Here is a 19,334-nt window from a genome sequence, read left to right on the forward strand (position 1 = left end):
GATTAGATTTGTATATCTCTTATGCCAGGTACCAACATTCATTCACAATGCCTGATTACAACGATTGAGTGTAGGATATAACACCTTTATAAGCCTACAACCCACTCACGCACTCTACGGCTCATGAAGTCTCAACCCAAAATGTAACACACCCACGACCCACTCTTCCTGCCCCTTTTTTTGTCTTGGGCCTGCTCAAGTTTTCGTGCTACTAAATAAGGGTCAAATTTCATGACTGGTGAAGAGGAGGCCGAGTATCTCTGATCTTAAAGAGTCAAGCCTCCAGCTGCTTGCTCCTTCCCAACACGGTCTTAGTCGCACCATAATACATCTAGACTCAACACTTTTCTTGCTCCAAGACCACCCTCTCCTTCGCCTTAACCTTCCTCTTCCCTGACGACACGCTCGATAGTAACAAAGTACTGCTACTGACATAGATCATCATCCATGATCGACAAAAAGCACTTAAAACATAGCGTGCAACCCATCAGGACCCTGAGCGTTCATAACTCCTATGTTGAAAAGAGCCTTGGATGCCTCCTCTGGGATAAGTGAGCCATTAAGTTTATGTTCACGACATGGGTAACCATAGACATCACCTAATCAGTTGCGCTAGTATCTGGTTCTAGTACCTTAGACTGAACAATGCGATAAATAATTCATCACCAAATTGTTTAAATCATACGTTCCTATCAAACTCCCATGCCATCAAGTAACTTCTTGGTATCACCACATATTGTGCGCATTGTCGTGGATTGGTGGGACAAGACGTGTTACCCCTCCACAGTCAATTGGCATGTCTGTGTTGAAGCCAAAAAAATCTTCACTTGCTCCACAATATTTTTCTATGGTGAGTTGCAAAGTTAATACTGAGTATTTTCCACTGCAAAAAAAGGTTAGTATTGAGTATTTGATATTTTTTTTCTCTCCAGAAGTTTTTTTTAGGGGACTTCTCTCGAGAATATTGAAACTCTTTGTTGAGTCGATCCTGTATAACCGGCCCAGGGATGATACCTGATCCCAACGTTTGGCCCAACATCTCTGCCCACCACCACTCTGCTACCATTCTGCTCCTCCCCCAAACCGAAACCCTCGCCGTCGCCCTTCTCCCCCTCCTCCGGCGGCCATGGACGACCAGCAGCTGCTCCTTGGCATCTCCAGGAGCGATATGCTCGCCAGAATAGAGCGTTGCGGCCGGGATCCTGCGATGCTGGACCTCGGCTCAAACATGCTGCTCCACTTCGCGTACGAGTACCTCCCGGACCCGCCCGTCTCCCCCACCGCGCCCCTCTCGCTCGCCGGCGCCTCGTGGGTACCCGACGGCGTCGACCGCATCAGCCGCCTCCCCGACGTGCTCCTCCGCGACATCATCTCCCGCCTCCCTGCCAAGGACGCCGCGCGCACCCCCGCCCTCGCCTCGCGCTGGCGCCCACTCTGGCGCTCGGCGCCCCTTGCTCTTGTCGACAGCCATATGCTCCCGGACGGCGGCGCCTCCGGGCCGCTCATCATTGGCGCTCCCTCTCCCCGCGCCGTCACCGCCGCGGTGTCCAGCGCCCTCGCGGCCCACCCGGGGCCCTTCCGCTGCGTCCACCTCACCTGCAGCACCATGGACGAGCACCGAGGCGAGATGGCGCGCTGGATCGACACCCTCGTCGCCAAGGGGGTCCAAGATCTCGTCTTTGTCAACCGCCCTTGGCCGATGGACCTGCGCCTCCCCGCCACGCTCTTCAGCTGCGCCTCCCTCACCCGCCTCTATCTCGGCGTCTGGACACTTCCAGGCACCGCAGCCGTGCCGCGCGGCGCCAGCTTCCCCAATCTCCGGGAGCTCGGCCTATGCATGACTGTCATGGAGGACCATGCTCTGGCCTTCTTGCTCGAAAGAAGTCCCGTCCTGGAGTTCCTCCTCATCATGTGGAGCCAGACCGGAGCGCGCCTCCGACTCGTCAGCCACAGCCTGCGGTGTCTTCAGCTGGGCTATACCCACTTGGAGGACATCGAAGTGGTGGATGCCCCTCGCCTGGAGAGGCTCTTCCTGCGAAATGTATCCTTGCCTGGAACCGGCAAGTTCACCATGAACAGCCCTTCCAGGATCAAGATTGGCCGTGCACCCAACCTGCGTGTGCTGGGATACATTCAGCCAGGACAGACAGAGCTGGGGATTAGCAACACCGACATCGTGGTAGTAGATCCTACTAATTTAATTTGCATATGTAACTGACTAACTGTGCTGTGTCAATTGATATTGCCAATGTATGATCTGACTTAGTTTCTCTGTCCTTGGTGTTGGGATGCATTGCAGGCTAGGAGCAAGGAGAACATTGTCCCTAGTGTCCAGATTTTGGCCATAGAGGTGCAGTTTGGTGTCCGCAATGCTGTCAAGAAAGTGCCCGGCTTTCTCAGATGCTTCCCCAACCTGGAAACGCTCCATGTCCATGTAAATTTGGTTAACTTAACTAGATACAGTTGTTGCATTGGCAATTTTAGAATACTAGTCACTATGTTTTAAGTACCTTCTCTGTCCCGAAATAAGTGTCTCTGATTTAGTACAACTTTGCACGGTCAGAACTGTTAAATTAATCATATAACTATTGGCCTGCTCATAGATAAGATACCTGAACTATGTATGCTACCATTTTCATCTGCAGTCCCCCCGCATATCTGAAAAGTCCACCGGCAAGGTCAATCTGAAGTTCTGGCAGGAGGGCGGTCCCATGAAATGCGTGGTGCAGAGCATGAAGAAGGTGTTCTTCTACGAGTTCCAAGGGTCGAGAAGTGAGGTTGCTTTCCTCAGGTTCATTGCGGAGAGAGGTCGGGTGCTGGAGCTGATGGTGGTCGTGGTGGCCAAGGCATGTTTCTCCTCGGTGGATGATGATGTGAATGTGAAGCTGAAGCCTCTGACGGGTGCGAAATGGAACAGCAAAGCTTGCAAACTACAGATCATCGAGAGCCCACGCACTGATGTCGCAGGTCCACTCTGCAGGCACAAGATAGCTTCTGATTTTGGGTGGGCTGACCCTTTCGACCTCAGGTACTACAAAGAAGAAAGGATCTCTGTAAGTTAGTTGATACCACCAAGCCGTCCCTCTTGTACTGCATGCATGACTGCTAGTTCTTCAGCCAAAAAACCTTTATTTCTCTTGGCATGCTTTCTGGATGTGGTGTTACATGATGAGGTTGTTGGTGCCAAGAAGTCTTGTTTGGCTGGATTGCTGGTGGGAGTAACGGATTGAATCGGATAAATTGTTTTTACCAATAATTTCTTCATGTTGTTTTTCGTTTTACCTTGCTGTCAATTGTGTGCAGGGCTATCTAGTACAGTACTACTCTAGTAGTCTAATGTGGCCTTTCTGGTTTGTCCAACTACAATATTCATTTGTGTTGTGAAGTTGTTGTAGTTAGCATGAATCAGCTTGGTATGCATTAGCGGTTGGCGGCGTGCATTGTTGCAAAGGCTCGCTGCGCCGGCGAGTTAGGAGTGGCCTTGAGGGCGGGCGTTATCGCGCACCGTTTGTTTGTTAGACTGTCAGTTAAGTGTGCATGCTGATAGATGAGTTCAGCTGTGCTGCCAGAGAGGAAGCAGGAAGGTGTTGCTTACAAATGTATTTCCTTTTTCGGGTTAAACTATTATTGCAAATGCATTGCTGCTGCCAGAGACATTGCAAGTTGCTCAAACTGAACACCAGGGATCTGAACACTGTTCAAGTTGTAACAAGCAACAAGCAGGACATCTTGACATTGTTCAGCTGGCAGTTGCAAATGTATCTCCAGCAAATTGAAATCTCACTCTGCTTCGGCGTGATTCCCTTCGTAGAATGCTTCTAAACTTTATATATCCATCTGAATTCCAGGGAAAAAAAGAAGCTACCATAGTCTTCTTTCTCTGGAAGCACAACACGTCAGACATCATCTGATCCCCTTTACCCATCCATGGAATTAGCATAATTCTACAAACCAGCATCTGAAGGTTGCTGTTAAACACAAATCTTGAAGCCAAGGTCAGAATGGACTCGGAAGTTGCATCCATGTCGAGGTCTGAGTACAAGTACAGTTTTTGCCTAGTTTAACTAGTACATGGCCCCTGGTTTTTCTGACCTTCTGCTGGCTCAGCAATGTGATAAACACATGGCTTCCGCCGTGCGTGGGAGAATATATATGTTCCTAACTGGACTCACATTCAGCTTTAAAATGATTTGATAAAGCTGAGACATCAAAAAGTTTGCTGCTCCATGCTCAGGCTCCACATTTTCGCCCTGAAAATCTCACCCTTAGTCAAAGAGGTTGTCATCACGCTCATTCCCTACGATTATGTTGTGCATAATAACACAAACAGTCATCAGCGCCCACATCTTCTGAGTGCTCCATGTTCTAGAAGGGTGCCCAACAATAGCCAATCAAGATTGGAGCACAACAAAAGCACGCTCCAGATCCTTCTTAGCACTCCCTTGTTGTTGGGCAAACCTAACCCTCTTCTCACCACCGGCTTGGAGATTGTCTTCACAATAGTCGACCACTGAGAATATATACCATCAGCTAGGTAGCATCCTTGTTGTATTGGTGGCCATTGACCACAAAGTTGACATCTGGGGAGTTGCCTTTTGAAGGCCTTGCAAACACTGAAGACCGCTAAAGCATGTTGACGCCATTGTGAGAGCCCGCAATTCCAAAAAAGAGTGCGAAATCAAGAGATCTTATGATGTCACAGCTTCAAGTATGACCATGCAAGCTTTAACATGCCCCTTAATTACATTGTTCTTGCCAAGCAAATGGGCAGTTCTTCCACTCTCAGTGCATACAATCAATGCTACCAAGCATTCCGGAAAAGCCTCTCGATTCATTGAGCGCCAAAAACCAGGTTGTACCGCAGCAATTGGTTCTCTCATGTGCTCCGGAACAAACACTGAAACCACAGCTTTGCAGAACTTATACGATGATGCAAAGCACGTGGAATCACTCATGCGGACATACTCATCCAGAAGATCACCTGAAATTCCTTATTCAATCATCCGAATAGGTATAGTACATTTCTGATAGGAGGAGAAGCCCACCTTTCCAAGGGCATCATACTTGCATTTGAAATAATCATCATACTCCACCACTCCCTCCAAAATACGATTTAACACATGTCTCGCCATCCTGAACCGGCGCTGAAAAAGTTTGGCATTGAGTAGCGGGGATGTGAGCTGGAAATAATCGCTATATAGTAGGCAATGGTCATTCTCTCCGTTACGATTCAACCCCGGAGCATGGCCCGGGACCTATCCCCTAAGCATTGGACGCATCCTATAATTGTGATACCACCATAGTAGCAACTACAAAATCCTCATCGTTGGACGATGGATCTTCCGTTGAACATATGACGTTACTATAAAAGAACTCATCCGAGCTATCCATCATGGTACTTTGTGGGAAAAAGGCCGAACACCTTGCCGGCGGCGACCGAGGCGGGCGTGGTAGAGTCACTGACGATGAAGGGCGTAGTTCGCTCTTTGTGCATGCAACAAGCTTGTCGAAGCACACGCCCTCCGGCGGTGACTATGCAAGTAGAGACAGTGTCAGCGTAACTTCTCGTGCTCTGATGGCGACGAGGAGCGACCGCAAACGCCTACAAGAGCGGGTACCGATAAGACGGCATGAAGATGTTGGTGAACATCTTGTAAAATTTTGCGGACGTGACTGTCTTTGTTAAAAATGTTCAAAATAGCTTGGCGGCACCCACTAGATGATCCAACATTGACCTTGATGTCATTCTCCATGCCTTTCCGGCTATGCGCTCTAGCTTCCCAATGCGATACCTCGGCCTCCCTCTCTCGGTATTGTAGAAATTGTAGGATGACTAATGTTTTTGTTGTTGTATTGATCTGACCCAGGTGTGAGATATATATAGAGTATAATATGTGAGAGAGACTTGGAGTAGGGACAAGTCGTACATGGTTTAAAGCAATCTTATCTCTAACTTAAATATAATTATACTTCTAACATCCCCCTCTGTCGTAGCGGGAGTAAAGCGGACGAGTACGACTGGATTTAAAGTCTTGTGCTTTCATCGTCTTCTCCGCTGCTCCATTATCAACTGCGTCTCTGATGGGTCGGCACTTAGGGCGGTGACTACGTCCCCTTCTGTTGCCTTCCTTGTCTCTCCTATCTTCCCTCCCGCAGTCACAGCGGGAGGGGCGTGAACGCTGGTGACAACACGGATGCTGTTGACTGGAGTTGTTGCCGATATGTTGTTGTAGACGTAGCCATTAATGTCAATGTCGAGGTAGCCGATCATGGTGATGTAGCCGTGGTCGAGATAGTCATGGTCGATGGTGTGGCTGTCGTGGATGATGAAGCCGCACAAAACCTGGAGGCGCAAAAAAAATGCGCTATGACGGAGCTGCAGACGTGGACGGTGCACCTTGCGGATGTCAGAGGGTGCCTTCGGCGACGAGTCCGCCGGTTTTGCCAAGACCGGAGGAAGCCCATCGAGCACACATCGGTTTTGCCGTGTGGGCGTGTAGGGTCGTCACTGTAGTGACGCCGTGTCGATGTAGTCGTGCCGTCGTGGATGACGCGGTCGATGCCATCGTCGTGACGCGGTCATTGCCATCGTCGAGGTCGCGTCTTACAGAAAAATCTGTCAGAGAATGCTAGATGTCCATCTTGTGGACGAGGTGGCGGCGGTGTGTTCATGATGATGGTGATGAAGACCACGTAGATGAAGATCTTGCTGATGAAGTGTCGGCGATGGCGTCGCAGTGGCGTCGACGATAATGTGTCGCTTGAAGGCATCCCTTGCGGCGACCAGTGTCGATGCCGTGGCGTGCCGGAGAAGTCGATGAAGATTGCATCTCGTTCCACATCGGCCTGACGTGTGAATGGTGCATGTTGAGATCGCTTCTTGTAGACGCTTCTTGTAGACGTGCTCGACGAAGAATATTGGCTTGTAGCCTGGCGTAGTCATACAGCTTGATGATGCGGCGTGAGGTTGATGCAGATCGCTCGATGAATATAGCTTGGTACAGCGGTTCGTGGACGTGGCTTGAAGATTGCGTGGGCGACAGTGCAGTCGGTGTAGATGTTGATGCAGATGGACTACGACTCGGTGTAGATGAGTTCTGTTTTTTTTTAGGGGTGTATAGATGTGTTGGGCTGGTGTATAGTCCCGTATGCGGACGAGTCCAGACCGGCTGCACCCGTCCGTGAAATGTTGATGCTTGACGGCGCATGCTTGAGAAGCTGATGCTGGAGATCGCGCCGGTAGATGAAGCTGGAGAGTGGAGACGCGTGCAGATTGCCACACCAGTTGTCCGCACCACCTGTGGTGACGCTCGCATCCGCCGTACTCAGCAACGCGTTCGGAGGTACCGCGCGACCCCTGGATGTCGGCGGAGCGAGGTGATGAAGATGCGCGAGGCTCGTGGTTGCCGGTCGACGTCGTCCCATGGTGCACTTGCACGGGAGGTTGTCGTCCGCCGTTGCCCTAGTCGCAGCCGTATACTCATCTGGTACTGGCTCATGCATGTAGTACTACCGTGTAGGCATATACGTCCATAAGGCCCGGATGATCTCGTTGGTACAGGCATATGATAAAACTAATCTAATGGGATTTCGGATTTGCGGAACTTAAAATTAAATCTAATCTAGAGATCTGATCAAACCTTCGATTGATCGGGTGCCGCGCCTCCAGGGAGAAGAAAAAGAAGAGGTTTTTTACAACCGCTATTTCTTATTTCTCGCCTATATCATATCACAGAAACCTTTCGCTTTGGAATGTGGAGAGATGATTGAGTGGACTAAAGCGGCGGATTGCTAATCCGTTGTACAATTATTATTTTTGTACCGAGGGTTCGAATCCCTCTCTTTCCGCTCTCTTGGGTCATTTGGTACTTTCGAATTGGAAAGAATTTTGACCCTCGAATTTTGTCATAGATAAATGTACAAGACAAATCCAACAAGAAAAAAAAGGAATTTTTACTCCTCGCGTCGTCATTAGATAAGGCGCATTGCGGAAGTGGTGGAACGACCTAGGATCAGCGTCGTGAGACTAACCGCTCTGATACCATGTAGAAATTGTAGGATGACTAATGTTTCTGTTGTTCTATTAATCAGGCCCGGATGTGGGATATATATAGAGTACAATATGTGAGAGAGACTTGAAGTAGGAGACAACTCGTACATGGTTTAAAGCAATCTTATCTCTAACTCCTAATCTCTAACTTAAACATAATTATACTTCTAACAGGTGTGTCGGCTACAAAGTATCAATTTCAGTACCTTCAGGACAAAACTTTGGGAAAGGTCATGTGCGGGGAAGCCTAGTTCATCACTATGGCGAGGAGGGCCACCTGGATCAAATTGGTCGTCTTTTTTTTTTGCGAGAAAACTTCCAATCTATTCATCTTCAATCATGGTAGTACAACAAACACCAGAAATAAAAGATACATCCAGATCCGTAGACCACATAGCGACAACTACAAGCACTGAAGCGAGCCGAAGGCACGCCGCTGCCATCGCCCCTCCATGCCAGAGTCGGACACAACTTGTTGTAGTAGACAATCGGGAAGTCGTCGTGCTAAGGCCCCATAGGACCAGCACCCCAGAACAGTAACCGCCGCCGATGAAGAATAACGTAGATCGGAAGGATCCAAACCAAAGACACAAGAACGTAGATGAACAACGGCGAGATCCGAGCAAATCCACCAAAGATAGATCTGCCGGAGACACACCTCCACACGCCCACCAAAGATGCTAGATGCACCGTCGGAACGGGGGCTAGACGGAGAGACTTTTATTCCATCTTTAGGGAGCCGCCGCCATCTCGTCTTTCTAAGCAGGACACAAATCCTAATAAGATTAAAAAGGAACTAAAAATGGAGCCCTCCTGCCGGCCCTTGTCAGAATCCACCGCGCCTCCATGACCCTAGGGCCACCGGAGACGAGGCGGACCTGCGCCGGCGCTGGCGAGAGGCACGAACCCTAACTAACTTTTTTTCTTGGAGGAGGAGGATGCAATTGATCGTCATTTCGCAAAGCCATTTATCACCTCACGCCGTTGATTGTGCCAAAATGAATGTTGAAGGCGATCATCAAGCTCCAACATGCATTCCTTTGAAGTGGGTCAGACAGTGTCAAAGGAGGGAAATGCAAAATAATATGGGACCTTGTTCACAAACCAAAGGACATGGGAGGTTTGGGTATTGTGGACATGGAAACAGATGGCCGTGGCTTGCTTGGAAGAACCTGGGGCGCGCTTGGGTTAGCTTGGGCCACCCTTGCGATGGAAGTGACATGGATCTCTTTATGAGCGTACCTCCATTACTGTTGGCAATGGAAAGAAGGCGCCCTTTTGGCACTCTCCATGGCTTGGGGTCAAAAACCGAAAGACATTGTCCTTTCCATCTTCACAATCTCCAAGCGAAAAAGCAAATCCATACAACAAGCCTTGGAGAACGACCGTTGGATTATAAACATCATCACTAGATTGGGCCTCTCGGTCCAACACATCATCAATTTTTTGAGCTTTGGGTCTGCCTCTTGGGCTTAAATCTCAATGACGACCTTGATGATGAGATTGTACGTAATCGCACTATCAGGAGATTACTCCCTCCGTTCCTAAATATTTGTCTTTCTAGAAATTCCAAAAAATGACTATATAAGGAGTAAAATGAGTGAATCTACACTCTAAAATATGTCTATATACATCCATTTATGGTAGTCCATTTAAAATCTCTAAAAAGACAAATATTTAAGAACGGATGGAGTACTAGACTTCTTTGGCCTACAAGGCCCAACTGTGCACCTGAGTTGCTTCCTTTATGAAGCCGTCAATTTGGAAGATTTGGGCGCCGTCAAGGCATATTTTTTCTGCATGTCTTGTCATCCAAGACCGAGTGTGGACTCTAGATAGGCCTTAGCCTTTTTGAGTTAAAATGAAACTTTATTTATTAGCAATAACCACTACATCATTTGTGAGAAACATTACAATTTCACTAAGAGGTTCCTCAAACCAATCCGAAGTCGAAGAAAATCTAGCTAATCTAGCAAGTTCATGTGCTACTTTATTTGCCTTTCTATTATAATATTCAAATTTAGTCATGATAAAAGCACATGCATAATGATAACAGTCATCGAAAATTGCCACCGCCGCTCCCGCTGACTGCCCTCCATCATGCATGGTCTCAATCACCTCCAGATTGTCAGAGTTGATGATTAGGCGATTACATCCCGCCCTTCGCGCTAATGTTAGGCGAAATTTGAGAGCTAAGGCCTCTGCCATGAGAACATCCGCGCAGTAGTCGATCTTTCCATTTCCTCCTGCAATAAACCTAATTTTTTCGTCTCTCAAGACTGCCCCCATCGTACCCTTCAGCATGTCATGGTCAAAAGAGGCGTCAACATTGAGTTTCACAAAACCCCTAGGAGGACATTGCCAACCCTCCTTTTTTTATGGATGCCTTTGAAGATGATGCATTTACAAAATTATATGTAAGAGCTATGATCCCCATTGATATCTGAGTCGCATCCTGAATTAATTCCTTGTGCACTAATTTCCGTCTTTCCCATCATAGATACCAAGTTGAGATAACTATCATTTCTCGAACATTTTGGTATCCCATAATGCGCAATTCTTGATCTGGAAGGAGTAATAGGTATTCCATTGTCGTAGATAGGCTTTAGCCTCGCGGATGGCCAAATTGTAGTTTATGCCAAGTTTGCAAGCTGGCACCGGCGGCTCATCTACTTTTCAAGTGCAGATACACGAGGCGGATTTGGGCTGACATCAAGAATTGGCTTTTCCTAACACACATCAACTTTGAAAATTCGAGCAACTTCAACTCGGTTAAAGATTAGTGGTACTCATCCATGAGATGGTAAATGGCAACGATAATGTGAGGAAATGTGTCTCATCCATGATTTTGTTGGCGTCATCGGAGGTTTGGGATGAGAGAAATACAATGAGTTTTTAGAAACGTGCTATCCATGCCAAGTGTAATAGCGAGTGGGATTAAAACGGAGACTGCACTTTGGGGCTTAGCGGGGCCATTTTTGTAACTTGTAAAGCTTTTGTCTTCATTTAAAAAAAAAATCAAACGTCATGCATGCAGTGATCACTGATCAGGGCAAGAGCAGAGAATGCGTACACCATTGGGATGAAAGGAAAAGCACACGCCACTCTCCATGCATGGAAGAACACACAGATATACTGAAGAATAACACGGGGCGTAATGCATGTTCACATATGCCGATATGCGGCCGGCCTTGGTCGGGCCACGGCTAGTAGTCAACCTCCACGTTTTGTTTATGGGGTTTTCAGTTCAGCTGACAGTCCAACATTCCTTGCGACAGCCAAATTATTCAATATGGCGCGTCCCTATCACAGGACACGTACTAGGCTTGAAGTGCTCGTCTACCATTATTTTCTTCTCTCCTCTTTTCATTTTCTTTTAGAAATAATTGCAGTAGGAAAAGGTTCTTACGCAAGTCCATATTATGTCCACCGCGCAGGAATTCTGGAGGTGCCAAATTTTCAACAGGAAATTCAAAGGAAAGAAAACACTTTACTGAGCCAGGAGACCAGGCCGGCCGGCCAGCAGAGACGTGGGATATTGGCTCATTTGCAGTACATTAGTTGAGTATTTCCCTACCTGTATTTGATGGTTCAATCGATGGAGATGCAAGTTGCAAAGAATATTAACAGAGAGAAAGAATCAGGATAAAAGAGTATTCACAATGAAAAATGCACGCTCCGTGCTCAAACACAGACGAGGTCAACTTTGCACCCTTGGAAACAAAAGAGGGTGATCATCTCTCTTCTAGTGCACCCTACGTACAGATCTACGTGTGCCGAGTGAAGAATAAACCGAAGTTAAACTGATTGAACAAAGTAACGCTAATATTCTATGTGAACCCATCGATATACAATTGTGTAGGATCATTCCCAATCCCCAGAAGCAGTAAAATCCATGTCGTCGAACGTGGAATTGTCGACGGTCGGCGCCCAGTCCTTGGCACGAGAAGAATTGTCGTTGTCATTTGTTCCTCCTTCCTGCGAAGCCAGACTGGCAGACCTGCACGTTTACCGTTGGAAATGGTCAAACGACTGTCAATTATGAAGTGAATTTTAAGCTACATACTATGTTAAAAGTTAGGCCATGTGTCGTGCTGAAAAAACACCTGTACGTGTATCTAGTGACTGGTGGGAGCATAAATTCAGCTAGGCGAATCGAGTTAATTGCAGGGAACTACCACACTTCGACACGTCATAATGAATCAGTACCATTAGTTATTTTTTTTGCCATGCAGTATCAACTCTAAGCCTAAGTGTTGCAAAACGGTATGACAGCCGTATAAGCGTGTATTGACCACGTATCTGACCGCTGGAACCCGTGTGTCAGGGGCTGACGTGGCATACTCTTTTAAAAAAACAACCCTTACTTTTTATTTAATCACGCATATATGCTTTATTTTTTCAAAAAAAGGTCTTGTCACAAGAACCCTTTGTTCAAAAATAACCCCACGCGCGCATCCCGCCTGCATTCGAACCCGCACCGTCTTGTATCACTACCCGCCACATGTCGGCGGCGGTGAGGCTGCAGGCTGCTGCGCGCGGCCTCCTAGCGCATCGGCGTGTGCGGGAGATGCGTGGTCTGCAGCTGCCGCTCCTCCAAGTTGCCATTCGCTGCACAAAGGACCTCGATCGCATCCACTGTGTCGGGATCTTGGGCACGCGGTTTCCCCCACGGGCGGCGGGCATGCTGTTTTCCCCGCGGGCATCGACCTCAAAGTCTACGACAACGGCAGTTGGGGGGGCGCACCCCTCCTCGTCATTCTCCATCGCAAGCCCTCCACTCTTCCCTGTGCGATGCAATCCAACAGCCGTCCGGCAGGGAGAAGGCATGGTGTCAGCGACAGCAGCGCATCGCGTAGCACCACTGCATTCCGCCACCGGCCGCCACGAGGGCGCCTCTGCTGGTCACTCTTATGGTGTCCATGGGATCCAGGTGGCTATACACGTGCACGTTCGACGTGCGGATGGTGTCCACTTTTTGTTAAAGGGTCCAAAATAAAGCGTCACAGTCCATTTCAGGTTGAGAATAATAAAACAAGCCGAGATGTAAAAGGCTTGTTTTTAGGTGTTAGATTTGTGTTGCGTCGAGTCATGGTTATAAGTTGATTAGGCTACAGCTTGAGGACAAGCTGCATGTCCAGGTGGGGTGTAGTGTTAGAGTACGTAATGGGTCTAATGGGCCCATTAGTCTTAGTGTTAATTAGAGATAAGGGTCGCTTGCTTAGGGGTCAAGTAAGCCTTGCTTGGGAGTCAAGTAAACCTTTCTATATAAAAAGAGGAGATGTATCAATCTAATCAAGCAAGAATTAAGAAGAAAATCCCTTCCCTCTTGCTCGGCCGTGGGCAAAAGGCCCCCGGCCGGCCCTCTCGCGCCCTCCTTCTAGCAGCGCCATAACAATGTATAAAAATACACCGATTCCAAGCTGGGCCTCAGCTATATCTTACTAGCCTCCAGTAGTATATGACATCACTAGTGAAGTAAACTACTGTATGCTTACACGAATAGATCAGCTTCAATGAACTTGGACTGCTCATGGAAATGATCTCAGATACACTGTTCAGCTGTTCTTCTGATAGCATATGCTACTACCAATAGAAACATCTTCAGGGTGCACAATTACCAAAGAGAAGAAAGATAAATAAAGAAGAGGGCACATGAACCATTCATCCATGCCCAGATGCGCTTGTGCAGATGAGAATCCAATGACTGTCATCAGTAGAAAAGAATACTAATGGCAGCGTGGCAGCGTGGCAGCTTCCTCCCTGGATCGTGCAGAGCTGTTGGATATACCAGAAACCAGATCCATATGCTGACATTAGTTAGCAAAATGTTGTCACCTATATTAGGCACCATGATGGTTTGACTAAATATAGGGAGGTTGCTCCTGCTGGGCTACAATAATTAGATAAGGATTGATCCCAACTAGCTTGCAACTGAAAGTCTGCACATGAAACCTTAATGGCAGCTGTACCTTTTAGGAACTTTATTGAAACCTAGTGTTGATGATTATTGTATGTTGAAACAGGTTCTTGTATGGTGCAGTGAATCTAGAGACTGTCGAAATTTTCGGTACATTTGCTTGTGATTGTACTTGCGGCTTCAATTAAAAACCGAAACACAGTGGTAGAATCTGACAAGGACGCCGTTCAAAAAAGAAAGAATCTGACAAGAACGAGAAGAACTACAAGTTTGGCGGGAGTGGAAAGGGAAAGCAAAACGGAGACAGAGGCTGAATTAAACATCACGTGCAGATGTTGGAAGTCGCCAATAAAAAGGCTTGTAAGAAGATCCATTTGCAAGAGTAGACCGTGCCCAAACTGAAAGTGTACAGGAAGGACTAGAGTGACAGAGTTGTTGGCACACGATTTTTTCTTCTATTATGAATAAGAAGTCGTTCAGATTTAGAAGAAGGCCAAGCATCACCGTCGAGCAGTCTGAGATGAGAGCCCTGCAGCTGCCAGCCCATTCATTCACCGCATGCTCGTTCGCTTCGCGCTGAATTCCTCGTCACGGAGGATTTTGCCTCCGCGAGCTCATCTTGAGCCTCAGTTGTACCGTGGGAGCGAGGAGTTTCGTCGGAGGGGGTGCCGGGCGTCCTGCTACGGCGCGTCCCGAGTCGCAGCCGGCACGAATAGAGCGTGGACAGGTCGGCGGGCCAACAGCAGCAGCGTGGCGACGGCCGCGGTTGGCCGTTGGCAATGCCGTCGGGGGCGGGGTGACTACGGCAGCAGCTAGCCAGCGCTGGCTCCTATAGCTGCGGGCTGGGCGCAACGAAGTGAATGCGCAAGTGCGCGCAGCCCTCACATGGCAACTGGGCGCCGTGCCCCATGTGTGTGTCGTGCGCACTCGGAGTCAGGAGAGCGCCGCGGCGGCCCAGCCCGGCGGCTGGTCCCTGTCCTGGTGTCCTGTCCCGCGCCTGGCTGTCGATGTGGGATTTCCCTTTGACCGGCTGTGATAGGCATAGGCTGGAAAGCCGGCAGTATGATGCGACGCACTTGAGAAGCAGCTCAAGATTACTCCGACTACGGTATTTTTTTTATCACGGTGGGTCAGGTTTTTCGAAGAGGGGATCGATAATTAACTTTTCCTCTGGTTTGCGAATCAACCTATGGTTGAGTTGGTTAGGTGGACAGTGGTATCCCCAACCCACAAGGGTTCAAATTCTGGTGCTCGCATTATTCTTGTATTTATTTCAGGATTTCCGGCGATGCGCTTTCAGTGGGAGGAGACGTTCCCGTCGATAACGAGGCGCCTACGGTGACTTCGTAAATCTCAAGATGATATGCCGACTCAGTCTCTCGAAGGTACCCATAGGGATAGGGTGTGCATGTGTGCGTTCATAGGGATGAGTGTATGCGCGTGTATATGAACGCTTGTGTCTGTACTGATGCTCAAAAAAAAAACTTTTCCTCTGGTTTTTTTTAAGGGGCCATGCATTTTTTTTTGCCACGATTGATATGTGGAACGTTGGAGATCTCAGGGTGGGATGCGAGCCGCCCCTGGCCGGCGTTTCCTAAACGGCGCCTTATGCGCCTGTTACAGGTCTTTCAACAATCCCGCGCTTAGCTTTCAAAAAAAAAAAACAATCCCGTGCTTAGCCCCCGCTCCACTCTGGGCTGGCCCATTTTCTATTTTGTTTTTCTGTTTTAAACACCCCACAAAAAAGGTGCAGGCGAAAGGATTGGAACTTAAGACCCTGCGTATACGAAGGAAACAGCAGTAACCACTAGCCTAGCTACGCTGGTAGGTGCACATTTCTTCTTTTTCTTCCTTTTATTACCTTACTCGGTGAACTTTTTTCAGTATTGATGGTTTTTTTCGAAAAATCTCTGATCTTTTTTAAAATTTGATGAACATTTATTTTCAAAATCTGTGAACTTATTTTCAAATTCTATGAACTTATTTTCAAATTCTATGATTTTTTATCAATTTTTATGTTTTTTTTAATCAAATTCAATGAACTTTTTCTAAAATTCGATGAACTTTTTCTAGATTTCGATGAAATTTTTCTAGATTTGATGAACTTTTTCCAATCTGAATGATCATTTTTCAAATTTGATGAAGTTTTTCCAATCTGAATGAACTTTTTTCGAAATCGCCGAACTATTTTTCAAAATTGATGAACTTTTTTGAAAACCAATGATTTTTTTAGTTCGTTAACTTTTTCAATTCGTGATCTGTTTTGAAATCTGTGAACTTCCAAATTTTTCTTCCAAAAAATCACGTTTTTCCAAATCTGTGTTCAATATATAGCGCGGCTTTACTTATTCTTAATTCATTCACGCTGAAAATATTAACGTGAAATTGGTTGGTCTAGTGGTTAGACGAATGGAACGGGAACATGACGTCTCGTGGTCGAATCTCACAGAAGCAACCCTCACGGCCATCCCTCTCGGAACCGGAAAAAAACACGTTTTCTTTTTTTCTTTCACAAGAGGCACGGTTTTTTCATCCAGTTGTGAAAAAAGTTCGTCAAAATCTATCAACATAGAATCTAGTTTTGAAGATCTCGACATGAGAGATTCAATGGTGAAAACAGTTCGAGATTTGGACGCATGGTTTAAGAGTTAAAACGTTTTGAATAATTGGTTCTACAAAAAAAGGAGAAACTCTCAAGTTGCAATAAAGTGGCGCATGCACTTGTTGCAACTTGGGGAGTTGGGAGTGACCTTTGCAAAGAGTGCTCCTTAATTAGATATTTCGGGTATCGTTTGGACTTTGATTGGACTCATTCTTTGGGGTGAAAATTCATGATCCGGCCTTTAGTGATTGGATTTGGGTGCATAGTTTACTTTTCTAGAGGCTTTGCTATTTAAAAAAAGTCTGTGTCGCAGTTTTCTGTGTTTCCCAGGGCGATGGTTGGTGTTGTTGCTCACTTTTATGTCCATTCTCGTTGTCTTGACTAGCTCTTGGTATTGTAAAAACATATTTATATAAAAATAGAGTTCGAGATTCGGACGCATGGTTTAAGAGTTAAAACGTTTTGAATAAATTGTTCTACAAAAAAAAGGAAAAACTCTCATGTTGCAATAAAGTGGCGCATGCACTTGTTGCAACCCGGGGAGTTGGGAGTGACCTTTGCAAAGAGTGCTCCTTAATTAGATATTTCGGGTATCGATTGGACTTTGATTGGACTCATTCTTTGGGGTGAAAATTCATGATCCGGCCTTTAGTGATTGGATTTGGGTGCATAGTTTATTTTTCTAGAGGCTTTGCTATTTAAAAAAAGTCTGCGTCGCAGTTTTCTGTGTTTCCCAGGGCGATGGTTGGTGTTGTTGCTCACTTTTATGTCCATTCTCGTCGTCTTGACTAGCTCTTGGTATTGTAAAAACATATTTATATAAAAATAGAGTTCGAGATTTGGACGCATGGTTTAAGAGTTAAAACGTTTTGAATAAATGGTTCTACAAAAAAAAGGAAAAACTCTCATGTTGCAATAAAGTGGCGCATGCACTTGTTGCAACCTGGGGAGTTGGGAGTGACCTTTGCAAAGAGTGCTCCTTAATTAGATATTTCGGGTATCGTTTGGACTTTGATTGGACTCATTCTTTGGGGTGAAAATTCATGATCCGGCCTTTAGTGATTGGATTTGGGTGCATAGTTTATTTTTCTAGAGGCTTTGCTATTTAAAAAAATCTGCGTCGCAGTTTTCTGTGTTTCCCAGGGCGATGGTTGGTGTTGTTGCTCACTTTTATGTCCATTCTCGTCGTCTTGACTAGCTCTTGGTATTGTAAAAACATATTTATATAAAAATAGAGTGCATACATTTCCATTTTGGAACAATGTTCTCGGTTGGTTTTATGAGAGAGAATCATGATTTTTTAGGTTCAGATGTTCCACATTTTGGTGAACCAACCCTGTGGTTGGATGGTTAGAGAGACAGTAGTATCGCCAACCCATCAGCGTTCAAGTCCTCATACTCGCATTATTCTTGGATTTATTTCATGATTTTCAGCAATGCGCTTTCAGTGGGAGGAGACGTTCGCGTCGACGACGAGACGCCTACAGTGACTTCGTAAATCTCAAGATGATGTGCCGACTCAATCTCTCGAAGGTGCTCATAAAGATAGGGTGTGCGTGTGTGCATTCATAGGGATGAGCGTATACGCGTATATATGAGCACTTGCGTCTGTACTGTGTTCAAAAAGATGTCCCACATTTTGATCTCAAATGAGATTCTTGTATAGCATATTTAGTTCGGCCGGGAACTACACTTAGCCAACATCATATTTCCCCGGGTTCCTATTTCCCAAAATTTGATCCCATGGTATAACTTTATGATTGCCTTTGGAAATATCCCGTTGCAAAGACTACCTAGACACCTTCAGATGGAATTTGCACCAAAACGGTTCAACATTTTTGTCAACTCAATGTATGCAACGTTGTGCCAATGCGACATTCCAATCTAAAACATGCAGCTTTGGTATATGCGCAAAGGCATCATATTGACCATATAATCGTGTTAAACAAAATTCACACTGAAGCTCTAATAATAGCTTTTGTAGCCGTGATGAATTAGTTCAACATCGTTTCTTCGAATATCATTTTACTAGATTCATGTGGTGCGACCAGGTGGCATCCGACATATCACTATCACAAGGCGTTGCTATGTTTGGTTGAGGGGATTTGATATACCAACATTGTTGGGACCCGAGATCTGAGGTATACAAAACCAGTTAAGAAGATCATACAGGAAGCTGAGATTCATGCCCAACAATGTTGACACTTGTGACGGACTCGTGTTCTCTCTAGAGGCGGAGCTAGGAAATGTTTCCAAGGGGTGCACTTAAAACTTGAGTATGAACTAGCTATTGTACAATCTGATACCATCTCACACCAAGACAATAAACACTGGTGGTGCTATGTGTTGGAAAGAAGTGTGAAGTTAAGAAAATTCAGAGGGCTTCGATGAGATTTTTATTGTTTGCCCACCTCATATATGCATATTTTACTATTTTCCCCACTGATGGGAACCAAAGTTCTAAACGCCAAATTCAGTGGCACCGACAACATGATTTGTGCCTATGCACATTTTGCGAAAAAATTCCGTAAGCAGACCGACACCCGCTGATCATCATAGCCAACAACAATCCCACCCACTAACCTTCTTCGTTTCTGTATCTTTCAGCCAGGAATCACATTGTTGTTGATCAACCTCCAAGGCAACGACGAAAACCAAGTGTGTTGGTAAAGTGAAGCCGGCAGGAGTCTCGCCTACGCGACTGGAGCCACAAGAGAGGAGCACCATCTCATCCCTGAAGGCCGGGGCGGACTATAAACAGT

The 19,334-nt window shown here is 46.5% G+C and overlaps 1 protein-coding gene across 2 annotated transcripts; it reads left to right on the forward strand.

Annotated features, from left to right (window-relative positions):
* Window positions 1-1,039: 1,039 nt before the first annotated feature.
* LOC119278414 (F-box/LRR-repeat protein 13-like) lies at window positions 1,040-3,279 on the forward strand. 2 transcript variants are annotated; one of them, XM_037559767.1, is made up of 3 exons: window positions 1,040-2,179; window positions 2,300-2,434; window positions 2,646-3,279. In XM_037559767.1, the coding sequence occupies exons 1-3, from the start codon at window positions 1,127-1,129 to the stop codon at window positions 3,060-3,062; spliced, it is 1,605 nt and encodes a 534-aa protein (XP_037415664.1). In that variant the 5' UTR covers window positions 1,040-1,126; the 3' UTR covers window positions 3,063-3,279. The 2 variants fall into 2 exon arrangements, with proteins under 2 accessions (XP_037415664.1, XP_037415665.1); XM_037559768.1 differs by having other exon boundaries at window positions 1,040-2,176.
* The last annotated feature ends 16,055 nt before the right edge of the window (window positions 3,280-19,334 follow it).

This window comes from Triticum dicoccoides, chromosome 3B, assembly GCF_002162155.2.
Source record: "Triticum dicoccoides isolate Atlit2015 ecotype Zavitan chromosome 3B, WEW_v2.0, whole genome shotgun sequence".
NCBI classification, from domain to species: Eukaryota; Viridiplantae; Streptophyta; class Magnoliopsida; order Poales; family Poaceae; genus Triticum; species Triticum dicoccoides.

What these genes read in the sequence shown, in the direction of transcription:
- LOC119278414 (XM_037559767.1), top strand. Translation starts at nt 1,127, where the DNA reads ATGGACGACCAGCAGCTGCTCCTTGGCATCTCCAGGAGCGATATGCTC. An exon ending in TTAGCAACACCGACATCGTG is followed by an intron (nt 2,180 to 2,299) that starts GTAGTAGATCCT and finishes GATGCATTGCAG; the next exon opens with GCTAGGAGCAAGGAGAACAT. An exon ending in TGGAAACGCTCCATGTCCAT is followed by an intron (nt 2,435 to 2,645) that starts GTAAATTTGGTT and finishes TTTCATCTGCAG; the next exon opens with TCCCCCCGCATATCTGAAAA.